This window comes from Malaclemys terrapin (genome assembly GCF_027887155.1).
Source record: "Malaclemys terrapin pileata isolate rMalTer1 chromosome 20 unlocalized genomic scaffold, rMalTer1.hap1 SUPER_20_unloc_2, whole genome shotgun sequence".
Classification (NCBI taxonomy): domain Eukaryota; kingdom Metazoa; phylum Chordata; order Testudines; family Emydidae; genus Malaclemys; species Malaclemys terrapin.
In genome coordinates, this window is record NW_026530189.1 from 395,304 (window position 1) to 410,968 (window position 15,665).

Genomic DNA, 15,665 nt, shown 5'->3' on the forward strand with positions numbered 1-15,665 from the left:
GACCACTCTAAGGAAAATCATGACAATTTTAGTATTTCAGTTTACGGTCACCATCAGGTTACTATGAAAATAGTAGATTTCCCCAGTCACCCAAATGCAGTTTCCTGCTGAATGCAAGGAAACTGCTTGCTTACAAACTAGCGTCAAAATGTTTCAAAGGGACAGTGGAGAAGGAAGATATTTATCTCCAAATAAAAGTCACGAATCCAACAATCCAGCCAGTGTTAGCGGCACAAAGATTTCACATCACAATCACAGTCTAACAGTTTCTACAGAGAAAAGTCAAAAGATAGCTTTTAAATGCTCTATTACACCCCTACAGCATTTCACCTATTCAGCGACAAGGAAATCGCTGTTACATTATCTCAAGAAAAGAACGATAGAGCAGAAGAGTTTCAGAAATGGATTGAAATCCCTTGTTCTGAATAGTAGACTATACGATTGCCACAAGCAATCCTCATTGTTTTTGCTGATATAGACTAACAGGGCTACTTCGATTCAGGGTATAGATGAACTGGTTTATATTTAAGCAAATTCAAAAGTATTCAAACGAGGGAAACCTAAAAGCAGAGTGGCTCCGAAACTCAAGAGAACACGTGCAACTACCTCCTTAATACAACGCCAAACAACCATAACAGAATTATTTGCAAAAACTAGCAAACTCCAATTTTTAACACAAACACCTAGAGTTGTGTGTCTGACAAAACCAGCCCTTTCTGTGCAGAAGTGGGTGGCCCTTAAAAGGACCTTTGGGTTACAATGGTTACGCCGGTTCCTGGACTAGAAATTTAACCCCCGAAGCCATACAGGGTGCGCCCCTGGCGTTTCAGGGCGTAGACCACGTCCATGGCTGTCACCGTCTTGCGCTTGGCGTGCTCGGTGTAGGTCACCGCATCGCGGATCACGTTCTCCAGGAAAACTTTCAGCACCCCGCGAGTCTCTTCGTAGATCAGCCCCGAGATGCGCTTCACCCCACCGCGGCGAGCCAGACGGCGGATCGCAGGCTTGGTAATGCCCTGGATGTTGTCTCTTAGAACCTTACGGTGCCTTTTCGCGCCTCCTTTCCCCAGCCCCTTTCCACCCTTGCCGCGACCAGACATTTTAATAGAATCTCTGAACAGCACAAGACCAAATGTGCTCTATGACTGCCAGCGAGAGCTTAACTAGCCTGTGATCGGACCAGAGGGAGAACTGCGAAGGAAACCGGCGCGACCGGCCTTTCCCGCCCCCTTCTCCAGCTCCTTCCCCTCCCACCAATGAGACACGAGCGCATCGCACTCTCAGCCAATCCTGAGCCAGCCTTCGACTTTAAATGCATAAGAGGGAATTTTGGCGCTTGAGGGCTAATTTTAGATCATGTGCCGGAAGGCGCTGCTAACGTGATGAGATGAGGCTCTTGTTTCCAAACTCTGGGGGGTAGTGCTTAATTTGTGTCACGCCTTGCTGGGGATACGGTTGGCAGTTCCTAGCCCTGGCATATCTAGGCTTGCTGCCTCAGTCATTAATGTAAAAAAATTGCTTGATCCCCAGCACCTGTTTTATTACAAATTAAGCAAGGGGAGAGGGGGGTTATTTCTCACTAGTACTGAGGGGATCACTGGAGCCCGTGTGTCAGAGTCACTAGGGTGATGCTCTGGAACTAAAAAGCCAGCCAGGGCTCTGGGGGAGTCTCCTCTCTCTGAGCAGACTGTCTCCGGGGCAAGAAGCGTACACAACTTTGACCTTCCTGGGTCTGACCCTGGAGCACTCAGCATCCCTGTGCGCCTCCTGCAGTGAGTCCGCTTGGGTGGGGCTCCTGGGGCAGCCAGAGGGCTCTGCCCCCCAACTCTGCAGTTAGATGTGACTCTCAACTAGCTGGTAAAACAGAAGGGTTTATTAGTTGACAGGATCACAGCGTAGAACAGAGCTTGCTATCACAGAAATCAGTGACTTTTAGCCAAGTCCATCTTGGGGAGTCCTGGCCAGGCAGCCTGGACTCCCCCTCTTCCTGTCCTCACAAGCAGACTGCCAGCTTCCAGAGACCTGACCTCAGACACCCCCGTTGCTCCTCCTTGTCTTTGTCTAGCTTCCAGGTCCAAGAGTCACCTGGTCGCATCCCCCTCCTGGGTCTCAGGTTACAAAGGGCATTGGTCAGAGCCTATGTGCAGGCATCTGGAGCAGCCTCACCTGCCCCAGAGGTCTCAGCCAAATTCACACACCCCTGTTCCCACCACCGAGGTATTGGTGTAGCACACAGGGAAACTAAGGTACACACAATGTTCATGCAAAACAGAAAAACTCACATAGGTTCAATAGTAAGACTCTCACACAGCATAACAAGGGAAAATCCCCACTTCGTCACATCTCTCCTCCCTTTGAGACCGAACGGAGCAGGGTCACTTTAGCCAGTGGCCTGGGGAAGTTCAGGCCCCCCTCTCTGGGACAAAGTGTCAGCTAGAACATTTGCACTCCCATCAACATGGACCTCCTCCATCTCATACTCCTGGAGGGACAGCGTCCACCTCAGGACCTTGACATTGGCCCCTTGCATCTGGTGCAGCCACGGCAGGCAAGTGGTCGGTGTACACAGTGGAGCGCCGCCCAAATAGATCCGGCCGCAGCCTTTTAAGAGCCCACCCCAGGGCCAGGCATCCCTTCTCTATGGCTGCATAGCCCTGCTCCCGGGGCAACAGCTTTCTGCTCAGGTACATGATGGGTTGTTTCTCCCCCTTTGCATTGGGACCATGCCCAGTCCTGTGTCTGAGGCATCGGTGAACACCATAAAGGGCTTGTCAAAGTCTGGGTTTCCCAGCACTGGGCCCTTGACCCGATCCTCCTTCAGCGTGCAGCGAGCCCTCTGGCACTGCCCGGTCCAGACCGACTTGTCTGGCTTCCCCTTCCTGCATAGCTCAGTGATGGGAGCTGACATGGAGCTGAAGTGGGGCATAAACCTCCAGTAGTGACCTGTCGTCCCAATAAAGGCCTGGGCCTGTTTCTTAGTCTGGGGAGCAGCCAGTCTCTGATCACCCCCCACCTTGGCTGGCTTTAGGCAGTTGCTCCTCACCTTGTGGCCCAGGTACGACACTTCGGCCATCCCCACCTTGCATTTCCCAGCTTTTACAGTCAGTCCTGCATTCTGGAGGTGACTCAGCCCCCTCTTCACCGGGGACACATGGTCCTCCCAGGTCCGGCTAATGGCTCAAATATCATCAATGTACACTAGGGTAAAATTCTCCATCCCCCTCAGTAACTGATCCACCAGGCGCTGGCAGGTGACCGGTGCCTCCTTGAGTCCAAAAGGTAGGACCGGGGATTTGTACAGCCCCAAAGGGGGACAAAAGCAGGTTTCAACCTGGCATCTGGATCCAAGGGCACCTGCCAGTAGCCTTTGGTGAAATCCCTGGTCATGGGGTACCGAGTCCCCCGCAACTTGTCGAGGATCTCATCAGGCCTAGGCATGGGGCAGGCACCAGGCATGGTGATGGCATTGAGCTTCCGATAGTCCACACAGATTCGGATCAACTCATCTTTCCTGGCGACCAGCACCACGGGAGAGGCCCCGGGGCTGGTGCATGGCTGGATCACCCCTGAAGCCAGCATGTCTCTGACCTCTCCCTCCAGGGCCTGGGCTGTGTTCCCAGTTACTCTGAATGGGGAACACCTGATGGGAAGGCCGGCTCCCATCTCCACCCAGTGGACAGCTCAGTTTGTGAGCCCAGGCCGGTTGGAAAAACAGCTGTTGGTACAAATGCATCACCTCTCTGATCTCTGCCTGCTGGGCAGGGGTAGCTGGTCAGAGAGGGGAGTTGATTCCAGCGAGGGGCTGGCTCCACTCTCAGGGAAGAGGCCCACCAGAGGATCTTCCCCCTTCTCCCACTGGCCACACACGGACGGTACGAGCCTCTCCCTGTCACAATACGGTTCCATCATGTTGACCTGGTCCTCTCCGTGGCTGTGAGCCCAGTGGGGCAGTTCCACCACATCGTTCTCCTCGTTCACTGCTGGATGACCTTGAAGGGCCTGTCCCAGGCAGTCTGTACTTTATTCTTCCTCATTGAGATGAGACCCCTCACCTGGTCCCCGGTGCCATAGGCTGAGCGGTGGTACCAGATCTTCTGCCTCCCTGGGGCCCTGGTTAGGTTCTCCCTGGCCAGACCCATGAGCTCAGGGAGCGTTTCCCGGAAAGGCCCCAATTATTACAACAGTGGTGCCTACGTGGCAAGTTAGTTCCTGCATGTGCCCCTCGGCAGGCGGTCCTTACGTGGGAGGGTGTCACACTGGGGGATTTCCCCAAGAGGCAAAGAAGGGTCTGGTTCAAAAAGGCAATGGGAAAACTGGGAAGATACACAGCCCTGCTATTCACCGGGATGCTCCCGCCACCCCCCAAGCTGGTGTAAGAATGGAAGGAAAACCCCACACATATATGGGTGTGTGACAAAGTGGGAATGTTCTTAATGTTTAGTCTGAATACTGTGTGGGTGCCTCAGTTTCCCCTATGCATTTCTTAAGGATCTAGGTGGGGGGATAAGGGCGTGTGATTGTTGCAGAGCCCTAGAGGGCAGGTGTGATGCCGACACCCTGTCTCCTGGCAACTGATGGCCTGGGTCTCTCCCTGCAAGGTGCCAACTGAAGGTGTTGGAGAACAAAGCGATCAGGTGGCCTCCTGGCCTGGGAAAAGAGAAAAAGGCCAGAAGAAGTCTCAGTTTGGAGCTGGCTGGGGAAACAGAGGGAGGCCCAGAACCGGGGTCTGGGCTCCCTACCCCACAAGATGGACCTGACTGAGGGGTCCTGTTTTCTGTACCCACAAGCTCTGTTTTGGATTGTGTTCCTAGATCTAATAAACCTTCTGTGTTACTGGCTGGATGAGAGTCACAGTGAATCACAGGAAGTGAGGGGTGCAGGGCCCTGACTCCCCACACTCTGACAGGATGGCCCTGAGAAGCCTGCATTACCTCGCAATGGGCCTGCGAATGGCCTGTCTTTTCCCTCCAGTTCTCATTTATCCTATCTGGTGATGATCCGTACAACGTGCTATACAAAATAGACGTGCAGTGACTGGTTTAAATCAATTTTGCTGTGAAATACAACCAAGTCTCATGGAAAATTACTCTAATTTTCCTCCCACATGCATGACTTTATAAAGTTCATGCGTTGTGAAATGTCTTCATCACCTCATTTGGGCAACTTACCTCATGCGGCACTGATCAAACTGTGACCCCCAAAGGATGGTGCCTTTGTCACAACTGTGGCTTGGTTGGTCAGAACAGGAGCCAGGGTCAAAGCTGGAGTCAAAGACCAGAGGGAGGGGTCAGGAATGAGGCAGGCAAGAACCAAGGAGCAGATGAGGAAAACCGGAACCAGGTACAAGCCAGGGAGGAACGTAACAGCCAAACTGGAATTCACCCGGGGTACTTGCCAACTGCCTATGTCTCTTTCTGGCTTAAATAATGTGTCTGGCCCAATCAGGGACTCTGAAGCTGTTCCTGCCAGCAGTACCTTTAGTGGAGTGCAAGGCCTCAGGGCTCCTACTTCTCAAATCACCCACAGGCTATGGGGCAGTCTTGTGGCTTTGGTTCAGGACCTGTGGCTCTATTGGGCTGTCGCAGGCCTGGGTTTTTCAGGATCATCGCAAGTTCTGGAGCATGGTTGTTGTCAATCAATGAGATACCAAAGGCGGCCCCCACTTTATTTGGGAGTCAATGTTGTGGATCATATATGCTTCAAGCTCCTAGGTGCAGACTGGTATGGGGCTGGCTGGGTTGGGCAAGGAAACGGGTTTCCTTCTTTACTTTTAGGCGTGGCCACTGCAATAGACTTGGAGTCTGTGACCCTACCACGAGCTGGAATCATACAGGGGGATGCTTGGCTGCGGGTCAGCATTTAAACAGGGAGGTGGGCAGGCACACAAGTAACCCCCCGCCAGGCTCATCCAGATGTGAAACAATGCAAAGTGGGTGTGGACTAGCGGAAGCAATTTAATCAATCCAAAATACCGAAGCGTGAACCCAGACCTTACGGGGGAACAGTGTTTTCCAAGCAGATTTATAGCTCTTCCAAGCACATTAGCTAACGCAAGACAAGACAGCAAACAATACAATTCCGGCTTTTGTCTGTGGACACAAGACAGTATAGGCTGAAAAAAACTAAATCGATACCAAAAAAACATTTTCCCATCTAGGCAAACCCGTCTTTTCTTATTGCCAAACAGGAAAGAGTCAGCGTGTGTGTGTTTTTGTGTTATGCGGAAAAAAATAAAACCAGAAAAATGTTCTGGCCCTATTGGGGATGGGACAGAAAATCTACCTAGCAGAGGATGGTTTCGATCCATCGACCTCTGGGTTATGGGCCCAGCACGCTTCCGCTGCGCCACTCTGCTTGTTGGATACACTTGTTTCTATAAGTGGCTGTCATGTAGTGCCATGTTCTTGCACCGGTGGCATGAGGCGAGGGAATCCGGATTTGACACGGTTTCCTTTTAATCGATTTCAAGGGTCGCTGGCAAGTTGCAGACTTTGACGTTCAGTCACTTGCAGCCGGCACCAACGAGAGCAGCAAAGAGCCCTGCCAGGAGAACTGTGGGTTAATTCCCACAGCAATGCCTGCATGATCAGCCTGGTTCGGGGCTTGCTTTCGGCAGTGGGAGTATTGGGGTGCGGGGAGCTCCGTGCTTTCTTCAGTCTTTGTCGGTTGAGTTGCTAATAAAGGGCAACATGGTTGGGAAATTAACCCCATTGTTTATTTAAAAAAAAAAATTGAGTTGCGTTGGCCGGGAATCGAACCCGGGTCAACTGCTTGGAAGGCAGCTATGCTAACCACTATACCACCAACGCTCGTGCAAACAGCTTCACTTCTGCTTTTCTTGTGCAACTCCACATCAGAACCCTAGGCCTGCACATGGATTTTCTTCCCATCCTGCCTCGTTCAACAGGATTTTCTTCCCATCCTGCCACCGCCAGCAGGGATCCCCTTGAGCGGCCCGGGGCCCCGTGCAACTGGCGACGTTACTTGTCATTTGCTGCTCCTAAGAGGAGGCTTGGAAGAAAACAAACCAGAAAAATCCGGGTCCCTCGAGAAATGATTGACCCCTATGCATGATTCAAGGATACCAAGCCCCGGCTTCAGGGACCAGCCTGGTTTGGGAGCTGGTGGAGGCGTTTTCTCTACAGGTTTTCAAAAAGGGGGCTGCTAAGCCTCTGTCCTGGTTGGCAGCCCCAACAAATCCTGCCTCTTTGCAGAAAGTTAGAGCGGAAAGTCCTGGCTGTCCCTTCTAACCCCGCAACGCACCACTGCTGTCCAGCACTCTGGGGGAGAAGTCAGCGGCTTTTCCCTCCTCCACCAAAACTGAAATCACTTTACTGTAAACGGGAACTCCGGATTATAAATCGTGACTCGCATTTTGATCTTCTTGTCCCACATGGCTGCAACCACTCAGGGAAGCCTCTCTGAGAGCAGAGCCGCTCTGCTCAGAAACGTGGGCTGCACTTTACCAGTGAGGTGGGAAGTGGGGTGGGAGGGTCATTGTCTGCCCCCTGATCCACATAATTAAGGGAGAGAAAAAAGGAATCTGGAGATGCCAGGGATTGAACCCGGGACCTCATACATGCGAAGCATGCGCTCTACCACTGAGCTACATCCCCTCCTGAGAGCGTCTTCCTTCCACCCCACATAACACGTTTGCCTGCAGCTGGGGTACCCAGGACCCCGGATATGGTGTCCATGAAGATACAGTTCCCACTGTCTTAACAGAAGACGAGGTGGCCGAGTGGTTAAGGCGATGGACTGCTAATCCATTGTGCTCTGCACGCGTGGGTTCGAATCCCATCCTCGTCGGCTCCTCTTTAGTTTTTGGGCTGAACGCATTAGCCCCAAACAGGGCGCTAAAGTTTCCTTCCCGCACGCATCGCATTGTTCTTTCCGGACGCGAAAGCGAATTTAAATCGGCAAAAAAATTCAACATGTCTGTGCTTTGGGCGGCGGAGGAGCTCCAGGCCAGCTCCTGTTTCTAAAGCCCCAGACACTGAATGGTGCCCCTGCTTCATGCAACCTCTGACAAGCCTGGTTTGAGCCCTCCCGTCTGTGAACCAGTTTGTGACTGGGGGAGGCAGGAAAGCGCAAAGAAGGCGTCAAATATTTGGGTTCCAAGTGGCTCTGTTTTTCCTAGTATGTCCCTTTAGTTCATTTTACTTGAGGGAGGGAAAAAACCCACCAGCTCCTCTTTCGTCATGGTCTGAGCTGCCGCCGGCTTGGGGGGGGTATTCGCTAAACTGACCCACTGATTCGTATTTCCACCCCCCATCCATGACTGGACTTTGCCCTCACTAGCTTCTCTCTTCTCCCACAGGTGGGCCTCCCGTCCTGTCAGTTGTGGTTTCACCGCGATGAGCTTTTGTCTAATGAAGAAGCAATTACTTCGACTTACGTCACAGAAACCAGTCACTAGCCTGCGACGAAATAATACTACGTGGGAAAGTGAAGAGGATGTACTTGGGAAAGTGAAGTGGATGTCTCTGTGGCGCAATCGGTTAGCGCGTTCGGCTGTTAACCGAAAGGTTGGTGGTTCGAGCCCACCCAGGGACGTCCTGTATTTAAACCCCGAGTGCTTTTAACAACTTTCAAGTACATCTACACTTGCTGTCACTGTTACCTCACCCACGTGCTTCCCACCGCTTATTTTATAGCCTGGCCCCGTGTCTACACTAGACTTTAGACCCATGCATCTGACGAAGTGAGCATTCACCCACGAACGCTTATGCTCCAATACATCTGTTACTCTTAAAGGTGCCACAGGACTCTGTTGCTTTTTGGTTAATCTTGGAATCGCAGGCACCTGAATGGGGAGTCCGTTGACGTCCCAGCAGTTGGGGACCTTGTCTGGGCTGCATCCATTTGTCTTGGCCATTTATTGATTGTATGATCATGATATCGGCGGAATTAGTTTAGCTAGGGTTACCATACATCCGGATTTTCCCGGACATGTCCGGCTTTTGGGGGCTCAAATCCCCGTCCGGGGGGAAATCCCCAAAAGCCGGGCATGTCCGGGAAAATCGGGAGGGAGGGAGGGCTGGGCCGGGGCCTCTTTGGCCGGGGCCGGGCCGGGGTCGCGGCGCGGGGCCGGGCGGGGAGCAGGGGGTGCGGTGCTGGGAGCCGGTACGGGCCCGAGGGGCTGGGCCACTGGGGGGTGCGCTGGGCCGGGCCGCTGGGGGGTGCGCCGGGCCGGGAGCCGCAGGGGTGCGCCGGGCCGGGGGGGTGCGCCGGGCCGGGGCCGCGGAGCCGCGGGGGTGCACCGGGCCGGGGGGCCGGGCCGGGATCGCGGGGCCGGGGGGTGCGCCGGGCCGGGGGGCCGGGCCGGGATCGCGGGGCCGGGGGGTGCGCTGGGCCGCGGAGCCACAGGGGTGCGCCGGGCCGGTCCGGGAGCCGGTCCGGGGTCGCGGGGCCGGGGGGTGCGCCGGGCCGCCGGGGGCCGGCCGGCAGTGCTGGGCGGGCCGGGGGTGGTCGGCCGGGGCTGGCACCCCAGGGCCCGATCCAACCCAGGCTGGAGCCGCTGGGGGGGGCCAGCCTGGGCCGCACCTCTTTCCCCCATCTCCCCCCCCCTTACCTGCTTCAGGCTTCCCGCGAATTAAATGTTCGCGGGAAGCAGGGGAGGGGGCGGAGACTTTGGGGAGGGGGCGGAGTTGGGGCGGGGCTGGGGCCCTGTGGAGTGTCCTCCATTTGGAGGCACAAAATATGGTAACCCTAGTTTAGCCGCATATTTGTCCCCCTCGTGCAAACAATGGAAGTATTGTTAAAAATAAGTCAGTTCTCAGCATCAACGTACAGACAACTTAGGAGATAGCGCCATCTTGTGGCCATTTCGGTCAACTCTTTTTAAATGCATTTATTTCCCTCGAAATCCAAGAACAGATCTTGAGTTTCTATATGTAAAATCCATAGTAAACTCATTCTTGGAACAGGTGTCTGAGCGGACGGGGCGGACTTCGGAGTCACTCGATAAGTCTTTTAAAGATACTGTTCCGTCGTAGTTACATCCCCCCCCGCTATATTATACGCACCAACATCCGTCACCCCAACCCAAATGCCAAATCGATTTCAGCCGCCCCAGTACCAACTCCGCATTTCATTACCAACTTCTCAGTGGAGTATAAACGCAGTCACTCCAATTTCATCTCGGTTGGGTTAGACTGACATCTTCTGGGGGGCTAAACACTTGGACTAGAAAATCGGGGTGGGGGAAGAACCTGAAAACCCGGTTATGATAAAGGTCTGAACATCTTTTCGGAAACTTTCTTTTTGAGTGATCTTGGGGGTATCAGAACTAGGCCACATTTCTAGATGGACCCGATTACAATATTTATAGGACAAGGATCTTTGCACTGGCTGTGTTTGGAAAAGGCACTTAGAACATTTAACCCGGATTAATAAGGCAGATCAGGATGGGTTTCAACTCTTTCGTGTGGATAAGTGGTGGCTCTTAGAAGAGCCTTTTGGGGGGTTGTCGGGAGCCGGCGGGCTCCGAGGGGGGCGGCTCTAGGCTCTCTCCCCGCGGATGCGGCGCGCCAGCTGGATGTCCTTGGGCATGATGGTGACTCTCTTGGCGTGGATGGCGCACAGATTGGTGTCCTCGAAGAGCCCCACCAGGTAGGCCTCGCTCGCCTCCTGCAGGGCCATGACGGCCGAGCTCTGGAAGCGCAGATCCGTCTTGAAGTCCTGGGCGATCTCCCGCACCAGGCGCTGGAAGGGCAGTTTGCGGATCAGCAGCTCGGTGGATTTCTGGTAGCGGCGGATTTCCCGCAGCGCCACGGTGCCGGGGCGGTAGCGATGGGGCTTCTTCACCCCACCCGTAGCGGGGGCGCTTTTCCGGGCTGCCTTCGTAGCGAGCTGTTTGCGGGGCGCTTTGCCACCGGTGGATTTACGAGCCGTCTGCTTGGTACGGGCCATCCTCACTGCAGCGCGTCAGCAACCTCTCTCCAGTCCAGCCACAGAGCAATGAGCGCTTCGCCGCTGCTGGGCGCAATTTATAGCCGAACCCTGTCTCCTGATTGGCTAGAAGCAGCCATGCGACCGTTGAGGGGTTTAAATTTCCCGGGCTCAGCACGGATTGGCCATAGGGGGCTGCGCCCTCTGTTGGGCGCAGGAGGCTTCTGAGGTTTGAGGTCTTTTCGCCTTTGGAAGTGCGGGCGGGGGGACTGGTCTCTAGGGCAACGGAGTAACTGTAGACGGGGATTGGCTGGAACTTGAAACGCACCAGCTCCTTACAAGGATGGGTGTCAGGTGGGGGAAAAGGAGGATATCTAAAACCCAAGTCCCCTCCTCTGATTGGCTGTCCAGTATTCGAATTTCCCGGGCTTGACAGGGATTGGCTGGAGATTTTACGCCCTTGGCTCACATGTGCCCGTGGTCCTGCCCTCCTCCCCCCAGTCGCTCTCTCCCGGGGAGACACAAGGCTCCCTGGTGGCGCAGCGCTGTGGCAGGCGGGTCCTTCCTCTCTGCCGCCAAATTCGGGGTGCCGGCGCCAAGGGGGGGGGGTCGGTCACGGCTGATACATTGCAGGGGGCCCTGGGCTCCCCTGCGGCCATGCAGAGGCAGCAAAGACTCCAAATGTGAAATCCAGTGTGAGCCACACACGTGCAGAACATTTCTGTCTGTCCCATACCGGGGAGGGGGCAATTTCCCCTCTGCAACCCCACCGAGAAACAAATCTCCGGCTTGGATTTTAATCGGTGCCTCTCGTTTGAATGCACTTCCCGCCCCTTCGGCTCGGTGTCATAAGCACTGAATGAAAGCAAGACCTACGGGAGACTATAACGTTGGATGTTCAAACGTATGAAGATCATAATTTCCATGGCAACATACTATACGATGCCCTATATACAGGGCAGGGGGCTTTGATACACGATCTAGCAACAGGGAGGCTAGACTACGGGGCAGGGGGAGCTCCTATTTCTAACCACATGGCTTGTTCTGTCCTGATTGGCCTTAAATAAGGTTGAATTGCGCCTTTTGAATCCAGTGAAAAATCAGTCTCCCCCCCCTTCATTGACTCCAGTAGGAGCAGGGTCCAGGTGGTTGTTTAAGGAGGGGAATGAGGATCTAATGAGTAAAGCACAACATGTCCCGAGAGCTGGATTCTATGCCAGAGGCTGCGTGTGACCCTATGCATCTCTGATACACACACAGGGGCACGTTTTCTAAGGAGTGAATTCGCTTTGTGGCTGCTGAAGAACGGAGGGGGAAGTGTGTGTGGGGGGGGAAAGGTGGGATCGGTTTCCTTTCTTCTCCACCGGGCTGCAGCTCACTCCCTGCCAGGCCAAAGGAGCAGGGTGTGATGCCAGAGACAGAAATAAAGGGAACTCCTGTCCCATTCATTCACTCCTAACATTTTTTGCCTTCTCAGTCACGGGGCAGCTCCAGCTCTTGACCTCACAACCTGGGAGAGAAATTCACAGCTTTCATTCTACCCCTTTCAGTTCTTAAAAAGACACCTCCATCTTTACCCGCTTCCATGGCTGTTTCTCCCCTATACGAATTGGGGCAGACGCGTTTTCTGTCCCGTTCACACCATGAAGTCTCAATTCGGTACCACAGCTCCATAATAATGTACCTGTTTTCTAGAAACTCTAGAGAACTAAAGCCCTTTTTATGAATTTGTGGGTGGCTCTTAAAAGAGCCTTTGGGTTCACACAGTTGGAGTCGTAGGGAAACGTCTCTCCCGCAGGGGATGCAGCAGCCTCACTTGCCCTTGGCTTTGTGGCTCTCGGTTTTCTTGGGCAGCAGCACCGCCTGGATGTTGGGCAGGACGCCCCCCTGCGCGATAGTGACTTTGCCCAGCAGTTTGTTCAGCTCCTCGTCGTTGCGGATGGCCAGCTGCAAGTGCCGGGGGATGATGCGGGTTTTCTTGTTGTCCCGGGCGGCGTTGCCAGCCAGTTCCAAAATTTCCGCCGTGAGGTACTCCAGCACCGCAGCCATGTAAACGGGAGCGCCGGCTCCCACTCGCTCCGCATAGTTCCCCTTGCGCAGCAGGCGGTGCACACGCCCAACTGGGAACTGCAGCCCAGCCCGAGAAGAGCGAGACTTGGCCTTGGCCCGCACTTTGCCTCCCTGCTTTCCGCGGCCAGACATGATTCCGATTTGTTGTAGAGTGGTCAATAAAAGCCAAACGTAACAATAACTTCGCCCCAGCTGCCGGCTTTTTATCTCCTCATGGGGATGGGACGAGCGGCTTCTGATTGGCTGCCTCATGCTTCGGTTCCAAAACGGCCAATGGGAAAGCCGCTTCGCAACCTCGCCAATGGGGAAAGAAAAAGGTGCCTGCCATCCAATAGGAGCGCATCATTTGGAGGAAGGTCATTTGCATCCAAGGTGACAACACAAAAGACAGTCCAACGTGTAAGCAGCCAATAGGAAAGTTGGAATTAGGCTACCCTAATTTGCATAGGGGCGCTATAAATACAGGACTCGCCGCCGGGTGGATTATTGCGTTGCTGTTCTGTGCTGTGTTATTAGCGAGTGAGATGCCTGAGCCGGCGAAATCTGCTCCCGCGCCCAAGAAGGGCTCCAAGAAAGCGGTGACCAAGACCCAGAAGAAGGGGGATAAGAAGCGCCGCAAGACCCGCAAGGAGAGTTACTCCATTTATGTCTACAAGGTGCTGAAGCAGGTTCACCCCGACACCGGCATCTCTTCCAAGGCCATGGGCATCATGAACTCCTTCGTCAATGACATCTTCGAGCGCATCGCTGGGGAGGCGTCTCGCCTGGCGCATTACAACAAGCGCTCCACCATCACCTCCCGGGAGATCCAGACCGCCGTGCGCCTGCTGCTGCCCGGGGAGCTGGCCAAACACGCCGTGTCCGAGGGCACCAAGGCCGTGACCAAGTACACCAGCTCTAAGTAATCTCTCTGGTCCCCAAGAGATGTCAACGATGAACACAAAGGCTCTTTTAAGAGCCACCCACTTTCTCCATGAGAGAACTGAGTCACAGCCACTAAGAAAAATTGATCTATTTTTGTAGGGGCATTAACTTGTACAGAATACTTAAATCCCATATTCAAGAGGTTTACATGAGAAATTAACTTGTGTAGAAAACAATCAGTGTTAGAGCTTGATATCTAAAGGGGAAAATAAGCACTTACCTACAATTACTGATTTCAGAATACAAAAATGTCATTAAGATCTATTCAGGAACAGTATCTGAACACTGTTCATGCAATAGAATATCAATTTTTCTAAAATACTTTAATTTCCCCCCAATAATCATCTTTAACATCTCTGCACCTAAAACGAGATTCTTTCTGAAAACAGGAGGGACTGTAGTTCATTGCTCTAAAAGAAATGGCACCAAACTCCTTCAGAAAGGGACTGGGGAAGGAGGGGCCTGCAGACTGGATTTCTCTAATTAGAAAATGAATGTTAATTTTTAAAATCACCATTTAGGGACTGGGGAAACGTATCCATTCTTGTTAGTGATATCAGTGTCTTCGATGAAAGATAATATAGTCACTGTTTTACACTTAGTTGTTTGCTTTTTATCTAGAGCTTCCCCTTCACCCCCCAAGTTTTATAACTGCAAGAAAATTGTATTTGGAGTAAAATAACCTCTCATGTTAGGCTGTGATACACACTCGCTATCAACTTTGAATCCATTAGAATAAATATTCCTATATTCTTCACTTCCATCAAGATTTAACAAAGGAAAAACATTGTGAAATAACCTGAAGCTGCTTTTTATAGACAAGTCAAATTACAAATTGGTATTCGATCTTTGCAGAGATGTGAGAGAAGGGTATATTATAAGGGTCATGTACATTTCTAGCTTTTTAACATTTCCACTTTTAGCAGAAGTTGCAATCTCCTTACAACTATAAGAGACACTGAGGATTTTCTGTCCTTTCCAGTTCTGACATGGAGTGATATTTTAATTTTCTATTTTAATATATTAATTTAACCCCCAGCACATGGAAGTTAAATGGTTGACGTCTAGGGTAACCGATAGCAACTGAGAAAAAGGGACAGGGGGTGTAATAGGCGCCTATATAAGAAAAGGTCCCCCAAAACGAGACTGTCCCTTTAAAAACGGGACATCTGGTCTGGTCACCCTATTGATGTGGGAGTCGCTTGCACCGAGGCAGTCCAAGGGTCTGGGGTGTAGCTCAAACAGTCTTTGATTCCAAACAGAATCATGTTGGCAGCTATCAGCCATGGGAGCGGGGAGGAGACGTTTGCAAATATCCTAGTGTTTAGGGTGCTCATAAGTGTGAATGGGGGGGGCACTCCCCACCGTTGGGCTGCGGATGTAAAAGCTGTATTTCAAGGGGCGTCGTGGGAGGCTTTCCCCCTGCAAAGTTTAGGGCAGGGCAGACGTCAGGAACTGAATTGCCAGGACGTGGCAGAAAGAACAAAGTGTCCCATTTGCCCGGCCATGGGGTGGATCCATTTGTGCTCCGTCCCCTCTCCAGCCCCAAACCTTTGTGACACTTTCTGGTGGAAAAATAACCGATTTCCAAACTCCCAAAGGGACCTTTTGAATCTCTTCTGAGTTAAGGCAGGGGAATATGCAGTCCTGCCGCCTCTGTTACCTAACGGAGCCAAACATTAGGGTGACCAGATAGCAAGTGTGAAAAATCGGGACAGGGGGTGGGAGGTAATAGGCGCCTATAGAAGAAAAAGCCCCAAATATCGGGACTGTCCCTA

The 15,665-nt window shown here is 52.8% G+C and overlaps 3 protein-coding genes and 5 non-coding genes across 8 annotated transcripts; 3 read left to right on the forward strand and 5 right to left on the reverse strand.

Annotated features, from left to right (window-relative positions):
• Positions 1 to 379: 379 nt before the first annotated feature.
• LOC128829548 (histone H3-like) lies at positions 380 to 10,927 on the reverse strand. Its single transcript, XM_054015014.1, has 3 exons — positions 10,586 to 10,927; positions 4,785 to 4,789; positions 380 to 1,111 (listed from the first exon to the last, which is right to left on the reverse strand). The coding sequence occupies exons 1-3, from the start codon at positions 10,912 to 10,914 to the stop codon at positions 789 to 791; spliced, it is 657 nt and encodes a 218-aa protein (XP_053870989.1). The 5' UTR covers positions 10,915 to 10,927; the 3' UTR covers positions 380 to 788.
• Positions 6,284 to 6,355, reverse strand: TRNAM-CAU (transfer RNA methionine (anticodon CAU)). The gene has a single exon. It is a non-coding gene; the product is annotated as a tRNA-Met (tRNA).
• On the reverse strand, positions 6,738 to 6,809 carry TRNAG-UCC (transfer RNA glycine (anticodon UCC)). Its single transcript has one exon. It is a non-coding gene; the product is annotated as a tRNA-Gly (tRNA).
• Positions 7,545 to 7,616, reverse strand: TRNAA-CGC (transfer RNA alanine (anticodon CGC)). The gene has a single exon. It is a non-coding gene; the product is annotated as a tRNA-Ala (tRNA).
• TRNAS-GCU (transfer RNA serine (anticodon GCU)) lies at positions 7,728 to 7,809 on the forward strand. The gene has a single exon. It is a non-coding gene; the product is annotated as a tRNA-Ser (tRNA).
• TRNAN-GUU (transfer RNA asparagine (anticodon GUU)) lies at positions 8,483 to 8,556 on the forward strand. The gene has a single exon. It is a non-coding gene; the product is annotated as a tRNA-Asn (tRNA).
• Positions 10,928 to 12,672: 1,745 nt separating the features above from the next.
• LOC128829546 (histone H2A.J-like) lies at positions 12,673 to 13,103 on the reverse strand. The gene has a single exon (XM_054015012.1). The coding sequence runs from the start codon at positions 13,093 to 13,095 to the stop codon at positions 12,706 to 12,708; it is 390 nt and encodes a 129-aa protein (XP_053870987.1). The 5' UTR covers positions 13,096 to 13,103; the 3' UTR covers positions 12,673 to 12,705.
• A 367-nt stretch (positions 13,104 to 13,470) lies between these two features.
• On the forward strand, positions 13,471 to 13,868 carry LOC128829547 (histone H2B 8). Its single transcript, XM_054015013.1, has one exon. It carries the CDS (start codon positions 13,488 to 13,490, stop codon positions 13,866 to 13,868), a length of 381 nt encoding a protein of 126 aa, XP_053870988.1. The 5' UTR covers positions 13,471 to 13,487.
• Positions 13,869 to 15,665: the final 1,797 nt, after the last annotated feature.

What these genes read in the sequence shown, in the direction of transcription:
- LOC128829548 (XM_054015014.1), bottom strand. Translation starts at nt 10,914, where the DNA reads ATGGCCCGTACCAAGCAGACGGCTCGTAAATCCACCGGTGGCAAAGCG.
- LOC128829547 (XM_054015013.1), top strand. Translation starts at nt 13,488, where the DNA reads ATGCCTGAGCCGGCGAAATCTGCTCCCGCGCCCAAGAAGGGCTCCAAG.
- LOC128829546 (XM_054015012.1), bottom strand. Translation starts at nt 13,095, where the DNA reads ATGTCTGGCCGCGGAAAGCAGGGAGGCAAAGTGCGGGCCAAGGCCAAG.